Below are 9,129 nucleotides of genomic sequence, written 5' to 3' on the forward strand. Positions count from 1 at the left end.
TCTTGCAGATCTTCGGGATCGCATCAAGAAGTCATTGCTCTATGCTGGTTATAACTGATAATCTTTCTTTATGTTCTTATTTTCATTGTATTAGTTTTCGTTTTATCCCTAGATCTTTGAACCTTCTACGGCATAAGATTGCTAAGAAGTCAGAACATTGTAGCATCCAACTATTATTTATCCAGCTATAAAAACAGAAAAAAACATATCATCACGAATAAGACCCCAGCTTCTCCGACAAATCAAAAAACCACTTTTATAAAATTCATGAATTATTTTTGCAAGAGGATCGGTGCTAGAATAATTCATTAGAGTTTGGGAACAGATCCTGAGATCCAGTTTAAATTACATAGCTTGAGGCAGCTTTTCATAGCACTACTTCCTCGGCCTTACTGTAAGCTTTTCTCAAGTCTGACTTGTCTCAGACAGTATACTCTCTAACAAGGACTCACAAGCATCATCCAGGATATCCAAAACCTGAACAAAAGAATGAACACTCGATGATCTCATCTGCATTTTTGTTAAGAACGGAAAATGACAACCCTAAAGGTTATCAGTAATTCAACTCCGTTTTCAATTTTTTTAATTGACAATTCTGATGAATTAAGCAGAAGGCAGAGAAGAAAACTAGGACATTCCCCTATCAATTAAGAGGATCTGAAACATACAGTAGTTTTTTCAATGAATTAAACCAACAGGCAAAAACTCATATCGATGATCCCAGTTCACGTTAAATTACTCATTTCATGATAGAGTTGATAATCTCTGAGTTATAAAACGGTCTCGTACAAGAGTAAGTATGTAAGCTAAAGGCAGTTTGAAGTTTTAGATTGTAGAGCATGAACAATAATCGTACCATAAACTTATCATTCACCATGATTACGAGTTTAATGTGATGTAGCATTACCTTCTCAAAGCCTTGTTGTCCTCCATAATAAGGATCCGGGACTTCCTTTTCCTCGTGTCTCTTGCAATAAGAGCACATTAGCTTAACCTAAATGACAAGGTAGCCCAATCACACTACATGTTTAAATACCCAACATTCAATCAACAAATTTAACTCTTACTAAGAAACTCGAATGAGAGCGAAATTTCAACCTTTTTATCAGCATCAGGGGGTAAGTTCCCTCTTTTCTTCCAACTTTCATATGCCTCTAGTATGTCAGCTAAAATCAACCATTAACGACGTACAAAAAATCATCAGTTTAACTACCAAAGCACATTGTAAATTCACTGATATCAGTATAGTACTCCCTCCGTCCCGATCAATTGGTGTCCTTTGGTTTAGGCACAAAGACCAAGGAAGGAGGAGGGGGCCAATTATTAAATGACAAGTGGAACAAATTGAGTGTGAATGATCAAATTGGTCATCAAGTTCATTCTTATAATAGAAAGGACAACAATTGACTAAGACACCCTAAAATGGAAAATATGACAACAAATGACCGGGACAGAGGGAGTATAACATTCTGTCAGTGCCTTAATGGCTCCAAATGTGGCACAGCAAGGGGTAATCGTATGTAAGCAACCTCAAAAAGAGACGGTTTCCAAATGACCCGTGATGAAAATCAACATTGCATTCAAATACTACTATTGGTTAAGAATAGACACCTTTATTGGAATTATCCATGGCAAGAATAAGATCAAATTCAGTGAAATCGGAAGGACGAATTGGTCTTGATATTGAAGTAATCTGGATGCCACGTCTTTTTGCAGTAGACCTCATTCTTGAGTCTGCTGGATTACCCTTCAAAATCAACCAAGAAAAAACGGGAATGATAACGCTAAAGGTTAAAACATAAAACACTTGTGTCACTCCTTTGTGAGAGCATAAATAATTCGGTTTATCTAAATCAAGCATAAAAACAACTGGCACAGTATATATTTGAGCGACATTATGGGCGGCCATCCAAATTAATCAATACATTACAACATAATCAATTACTCCCTCCGTCCTAATCATTTGTACACAGAATAGAAAGTAAACAAATGATTGAGACGGTGGGAGTAATAAAGGTTCAATCTTTTTAACCCACCAAAATAAAATAAGATTAACAAACTTTAGGGGGAAAAACCTCATGATAATCAATTGTGCCAGCAGAATCAATGATGAACTCGGAATCAAGTCCTCTTTTTTTGACTAAATCTCTGAAAACTCCTTCTGCAGCCGGACTTCTACATATGTTTCCTAAACAAACAAATAAAACAGAAAATGGCTTTGTTTCTGTGGAAGCCATTGATGATGATGATGATGATGATGATGATGATGATGATGATGATGTTGATGATGAAGAAATTGATGAAGGTTTAGGTATGGAATGTGATTTAATTGGGTAATTAAAAATTTGATTTTGGGAAGAATGAAAAGATAGGGATGTAATTTGAGGAAAAGGGTTGTTTTGTGGAGGAATATAAGAGAGAAAGTTGGTGGGAAAATGGTGAAATGGAAAGTTTACAGTTGATGCATATATGCTGATACTGTTGAAAGACTTCATTTTTGGTGTGTCAAGTCACTAAATCAGTGGTTATGGAATTTTATTGGGTTTTTTTTAAGATATACCAAGCTTGTTTAATTCGGATTGGAAAAGGGTAGGATTATTTAGTGTGGTAAAGTTTTTCTTCGTGAGTTAACACGGTTGTATTATTCGGGGTTGAAGTAAAGAAGCGCAACATTTGCTTACACTTACACTTCGGTAAATTTTATTTAGGAGTAGAAATTTTATTTGACCAAAATTTCATTTTTCTTGATTTTTTTGCAAGTGTTTGACAAGTGTTTATTTGGTCAAATAAGGTCACTGAAATGAAATCCACCTCGAAAGATTTGAGAAATCAGACCGAAATGACTTATTTTTCATTTTTAACCCCTTTATTTTATAATATTAAATAATTTTCCTATCCTTTTACGTCATTTTACCAAAATCATTACCTTTTCAATTGCCTAGTTTGTCAAACACATTTTTATATAATCGATTACCTTATCGCCTCCTAATTTTATTTACCTTATCGATTACCTTTTCGGTTTGATTTAGCTTTTCAGTTTTCAGCTACCTTTTCAGGTTTCAGCTACCTTTTCAGGTAGTTTTGCCAAACAGAGCCTAACACTTGAACTCAAGACCTCTCTGGTTAATGTAGAACAATTTTTTTACCATTTCATCTAAATGCTCATGAATAACAATAGAGCGAATATGTTTAAAGCTCGTTTCATACTAAATTAGGGAAAGATCGTCTCATATGAGGATCAGTATTAAACATACGTTTAAGATGTATAAAGCCGTTTTAAACAATAAAAAGGGTTAAATACATGAATGAGACGAAAAGCAGATGCCTTTATCTACTTATATAGGATAATATTTAATCCGTTTTGTACTTAAAAACGAATATAATCGTTTTAAGAGAGGCTAATTGGAAAAACATAGATTAGTGCATTCAAGTGGATTGGTCTATCATAATTCAGAAGTTTGTTGGAATAATGGCTCAAAAGTTTTTGTCCCACATGAAAAAAATAAAACAAGTTTTATGGATTTATAATGTTCCTCTCTACCCTCTTGTTTGAACTTGTGATTAGACCTTTTGTTGAGGTCGATAAGTTCGGGCTGGGCCACACGCGCTAGGGGTGGTCAACAGTGCGGGTCGGGTCAGGTTTTGGGAGACTCGGAACCGGCTCGAGTAAGGGGGCGGGACAGGCCGGGTTGGGGCGGGACAGGCCGGGTTGAGGCGGGACGGGGCGAGCCGGGTCAGAAGTGACCCGTGAGGGGGGTCCATGGCGGGTCCATGGCGGGTCCGGGTTTGGGCGGGCCCGGTTTGGCATTTGGGGATCCGTAACCGGCCCGGATATAGGGCGGGTCGGGCCGGGTCCGGGTCCGGGTCAGGCGGGCCGGTTTCATCAGCGGGTCACATGCGGGCCGGTTTCATCAGCGGGTCACAGGCGGGCCGGGTCCGGGTTAGCAAGGCCGACCCGCACTGTTGACCACCCCTAACACGCGCGCCTCGCCTCGCCACGTCGGGACGGACACGGGCTTTGGGTAGGGCATTGGAACTTTTTTTTACTGTTTCAAAGGTTCAATTTCCGAGATTGATTGGTGCAGTCTACGGAATTGACTAATACTGTCTTCTAAACTGATTTTTATGTTTACAATATTTCCAGATTTCCTAAACATAATTCCGTTAAATCTTATGCTTAATCGGCCTATATAAACAGGCTTTTGCAATCAGTTTGAAACACATAACAATCATAGCTCTACATCTTTCTAATATTCTTTCTTACAAAATATTCTCGAGGTTCTCACTGGCAACGTTCTTGGCTATTCTCATCTGCGTCTTTGCCTACATCAAAGTTGCGGCGGTTGTGTTAATCATGGGAGTCGAGTGCCATTGAGGCCGTGTGTAGCAGACGGGGCATTTTTGACTTTAGGACAGTGGCTTATCGTCACGTCACAACCTTTCTTCTTCCAGATAAGATTATTCCTCTATCTTTTACAGTATTTGCATAACAATCTAAAGTCAAAAAATTAAAATTTATATCATGACTGTGTTCCCCTTTTTGTCGTACCTTTTTCTGCTCCTACTCCTATCATTCCTGACATGTCTAAATTAGAACTTTTCAATGGAAAAAATTATAGAATGTGGTCTGATAGAATGGAATTCTTCTTTGGTCAAATTGGAGTACATTATGCACTTACTGGAACGGTTCCTCCTGAAAATTCCGGGAGAGATTATGTTTTAGACAATAAAACCTGTAGAGGAATGCTTTTGCATTACACGAATCCTACTTTATATACAAGTTATGGTAAGCACAAAACTACAAAAGATATCTGGGAAGCTTTACAAACCAAGTACGGATAAGACGATTTCGGAACTAAAAAATATGTTTGTAGTCGTTGGTTAAGTTTTAAAATGGCTAACAATCAACCTGTTTTGGATCAAGTTCATGAGTACGAAAACTTGTGCGCTGAAATTACCGCTGAAGGTATGAACATTTGTGAAAATTTTCAAACAAATTGTTTACTGGACAAATTACCTCCATCTTGGCAAAACTATGTTTCTAGCATGAAGCATAAACAAAAAGACTTTACTCTTTTGGAACTCATTTCACATATCAAAATTGAGGAACAAAATCGTATTCAAATAAAAGGAAAATCTGTTCTTGAACACTCTTCTTCAAATGCTAATTTGGTTGAAACCAAAAAGAATTTTTCTAAGAATTCGAAACATTTTTCAAAAGGTCCTAATCAAGTTCATGGAATTAGAAATAATGCAAATTTCAAAAGGGATTCTAAAAGGGAATTCAAAGGTGATTGTTATACTTGTGGTAAGCCAGGGCACTCTTCAAGATATTGTCCAGAAGGTTTCTCACCAAATGGTAAGCGTAAATTTTTTAAATCTCAAGCACATCTGGTTGAATCAGACGATATCATAGCCGCGGTCGTATCTGAGATTAATCTGGTAAGCAATATTTCTGAATGGGTCGTTGACACTGGAGCAACAAGACATATTTGCTCTAGTAAGGAGATGTTCAAAGACTACTGATACCGTCGTTTTGTATTAAAGTTAAATTTATAAACCAAACTAAAACTATAGCTAGTGATAGTAAGGGTCGAACCACAGAGAGACAAGATCAATTCTATTTGCTATTTTTAATCTATTGAAGTAACAATTATTGGGAGTGGTTTTGGTTGGTTGATTCTAAACTAATTACTGAAATTTAAATGAAGTTTAAAAAAAAGATATTAAAAAGCAGTTAGGAACTTCGGTTCACCATGGCCTAAGGGTCAGTCAAGTAAAGTCAAGGTCTGCCCAATACCGTCTCAGGATGTCAAATAGGTCCTCTAAGTCTCTATTCGAATTAAGCCTCTCGGTCTTCTTTCACCCTAGAATGAAACTAGATTGCTTTCGCTCCACTAGTCTTTCCAATTACTTGTAAGAAATCTAACTCCGCTAATATCTCAATCTAGCAAAGGGGTAAAATCTCACAAAAGTAAATAAGGCCGGTACGGGTTCAACCTAAACTTAATAAAATCAACTCATGACGCCATGGATTCCCTAATTCCTAGCATAGGAATTTAGCTACGCATGATTAAGAATATGACAATTGCAAAATTAAAGATACGGAATAAAATTGACATGATTGAATTAGAATTAAAAACTAAGGGATTAAAAATTGAATTGCTTAAATATAAATTGGAAGAAACTAGAAATAAATAAACAAGAATAATAGAAGATTGAAATTGAATTAAAGCTTACTAAAGAATTCGATGAACAAACAATTGATCGTAATCCGTAGCCTCTGTTTCGCGTCTTTCCAAAACTAGGTCTAAAACTTCAGTTGTTGAAATAATAAAAAGCATAACCTAAATTGTTTGTTACGTCCTACTAATAAAAGTTCTACCCAAAAGATAAATTACAAGTGGGCTTTCAAAAGACAATCGTGTAAAAGAAATCGCAGCCTCGAAATAGAGTCGATCGACCAGGTGACGCAGTCGATCGACTGCCCAGTACAGTGCTGGCAACTTCCTTCCTCTGCTGAACTCCATGGTCGATAGACTGGAGTCACTGGTCGATAGACCAGTTGCGCTGTAGCAGCATCCAGCCCTCCAAGTTCATGCACGCATCCCGAGACCATCGAATTCCGAGCTTCTAACTTCATAGTTTCCATAAAATGCCCCGGGGAACAGGTAAAAGCTTGATTTAGCTTACTTCCGATCATTCCTACAATAATGACATAGGAAATCCAAAGTAAACCGTTTCGGGAGAAATAATAGCTTAAAGCTAACAATTACACATAGAAATTCGTGCCAAAACCGCTAATAAAGTGTATAGAATATGCACGTATCAAATCTCCCCAAACCAAACCTTGCTTGTCCCCAAGCAAGCACTAAGACTCAATCTAAACACCTATTGGAACGGATTTCTTTCTCAAAACAAGAACGTATTATCATGCCCAACCAATTTAGTGCAACAAATAATATCAAAGCATTTTGTCAGGCGCAAACGAGTTGAACATGTTCAAGAATTTACCAAACTTTCGACCTTGCAAGACTCGTGTATATCGGACTCTCACGGGTCGCTCATTCACTCAATTTTAAGAATAGGATGAGAATTTAATTGTGCAAGATAGAAGAATGATTGAAATAAGTCTCTCACCTAACTACGACCCATAAAAACATGCCTGCAGTCTAACATGAATAAAATCTATACAAACGTACATATTCATTCCAACCATTTAATGACCATGACACATACCGAGGCGATTTGGGATTGTGAGGATACGGGTAAGAAGGGGCTAAAATAAATTTGGAAAGAGGAGATAAAGCCGAGCAAGCAACTTCTAAACACCAAATTTCTGAATATTTCTCAACTTCGTACTCGAGAGAAAATCAAAACGGTGCTACTAAAAGCACAAATCTCATAATCTCCCAAAATAGTAATAATTCCCCAAATAATATAAATAGCAACATGGGAATAAAACTCACCATCCAAAAATTATTCTAATCATGTGATTTTTTTTCTTTTTTTTTTTTTCTTTCTGCCTCTTTTTTCAAAACCTGATCTGGCAGTCGATCGACCATGTGATGCACTCGATCGACCGCCCCTTTTGACTTGAACCTCCTCTGCTTCAGTTCAGTTTCTCTTTTTTTTTTCTTTTCTTATTTTCAATTCAAAGTTTCCCTTCATTTCCCAACATATCACCCCAAAACTGATGCATTTCTCACACGAGACAATGAAAACCAAATCGCAAAATAATATTCCCGAATAACTACCTTTACTAGCTCGGCTAGGGTGGCTAAATTTGGAATGTAGTTTATGGGACAAAAAAGGCAGATTTGGCTTTTGTGGGGCTTATGGGCAAAATGAAATAAAGGGACCCTCTTCCACATGTGTCAGCAATCCGCAAAACCGAATGCATACAGGTATTAAGCAGATAAAATTCATGTTTATGCAAATTTATGTGACATGCCTTACGAGGAGTAACTACTCTCATTCCTACATGAAACCGGTCATAAATGACACCAGTTTAAATAAGCTCTAACCTTAGAAATTTTAAGTAGTTTGCCAATATTGAGTCAAGTTTATTCGTTTAGTAAAATTCCAACAAAAACTCGTAGACTATGCAAGTGACATACTCAACGACATTAAAAGTGCAAGGAGGGGCAATGAGACAATACGTAAAGCAATTTTATCATTGAAATCCATCCATTCCGACTCGACCTACATGCAAAAGTAAACGTGATATTTTTGTATTTTTGTATTTTTGTTTTGTTTTTTTTTTAAGAGAAAATTGCAAATGCATGCGGAAATGCAATAAACATGACCTAAAAATGCGAGTAAAACAATGCAAATGTGACAAGCATATGCATATACCCTCCCCAAACCAAAACGCACAATGCCTTCATTGCGCTCATCAACTAAACAGCAGCGTCCAAAATAACAGGGAGGGATATAAACATCTACAGAAGAAATGGAAACTAATGAAAAAGAAATGGAAACTCACTAAATACGGCCTCCCCAAACCAGCCATCAAAACGGGGAGGCAGACAACTGCTACTGATCCTCCTCTGGCTCATACTCGGAACCGCTCGCCTCATCTGACCCTGAGTCGTCCTCCTCCTCCTTCTCAGCAGCAGCAGTAGTGGGAGTAGACGTCGTAGCAGGCGGAAGATATCCGCCCTCCGGGGGAACAAAGAAGGACGGGTGGGTTCAGGGACCCCGTGGGAGCATCCCTGTCCGAGCAAACTCTCATAAACTGGGTACATGGCAAGAGTCATGTCCATCCTATGCTGATCAAAACTCCTGCATAAATCACCCAACACACGTGAAACCGCCCTTTGGTCCATGACCGCAGGGATAACAATAGGTGCAGGGGGTCAAAAAGTAGCCGGGAAACCCGGCCCAGGAGTAGGAGTGGAGGAGGAAGGAATCCGTGAAGAAGAGGTACGAGCTCCTCCCGAGGTGGAAGCATGAGAGGAGCCTGCCCTAATAGAGAGCCTATAGCTAGGCAAGGGCGGTCGAGACTTCCCCTCAACATTAGTAAAGGGTAAAATAGGGGGAATGAGCGATGAGAAATGGGGCCGGAAATGAAAGAATCAATCTTCCACCGACCCCGAGTATCGACCCACTTCACGGACTTGACGT

At 38.3% G+C, this 9,129-nt stretch overlaps 1 protein-coding gene across 1 annotated transcript; it reads right to left on the bottom strand.

The window, feature by feature from the left end:
- Nucleotides 1–230: 230 nt before the first annotated feature.
- LOC141647377 (uncharacterized) lies at nucleotides 231–2,579 on the bottom strand. Its single transcript, XM_074455524.1, has 5 exons — nucleotides 2,076–2,579; nucleotides 1,612–1,747; nucleotides 1,099–1,166; nucleotides 908–994; nucleotides 231–477 (listed from the first exon to the last, which is right to left on the bottom strand). The coding sequence occupies exons 1-5, from the start codon at nucleotides 2,493–2,495 to the stop codon at nucleotides 406–408; spliced, it is 783 nt and encodes a 260-aa protein (XP_074311625.1). The 5' UTR covers nucleotides 2,496–2,579; the 3' UTR covers nucleotides 231–405.
- Between the last annotated feature and the right edge of the window lie 6,550 nt (nucleotides 2,580–9,129).

Source organism: Silene latifolia, chromosome 3 (assembly GCF_048544455.1).
Source record: "Silene latifolia isolate original U9 population chromosome 3, ASM4854445v1, whole genome shotgun sequence".
In the NCBI taxonomy this organism is placed as follows: Eukaryota; Viridiplantae; Streptophyta; class Magnoliopsida; order Caryophyllales; family Caryophyllaceae; genus Silene; species Silene latifolia.

Bases quoted from the DNA above. Each gene is read 5' to 3' on its own strand.
- LOC141647377 (XM_074455524.1), bottom strand. From the start codon at position 2,495: ATGAAGTCTTTCAACAGTATCAGCATATATGCATCAACTGTAAACTTT. The intron at 1,167-1,611 runs GTGTCTATTCTT...GGTTGATTTTAG, and splicing joins CATGGATAATTCCAATAAAG to CTGACATACTAGAGGCATAT. The intron at 478-907 runs GTAATGCTACAT...TCTTTTGTTCAG, and splicing joins GACAACAAGGCTTTGAGAAG to GTTTTGGATATCCTGGATGA.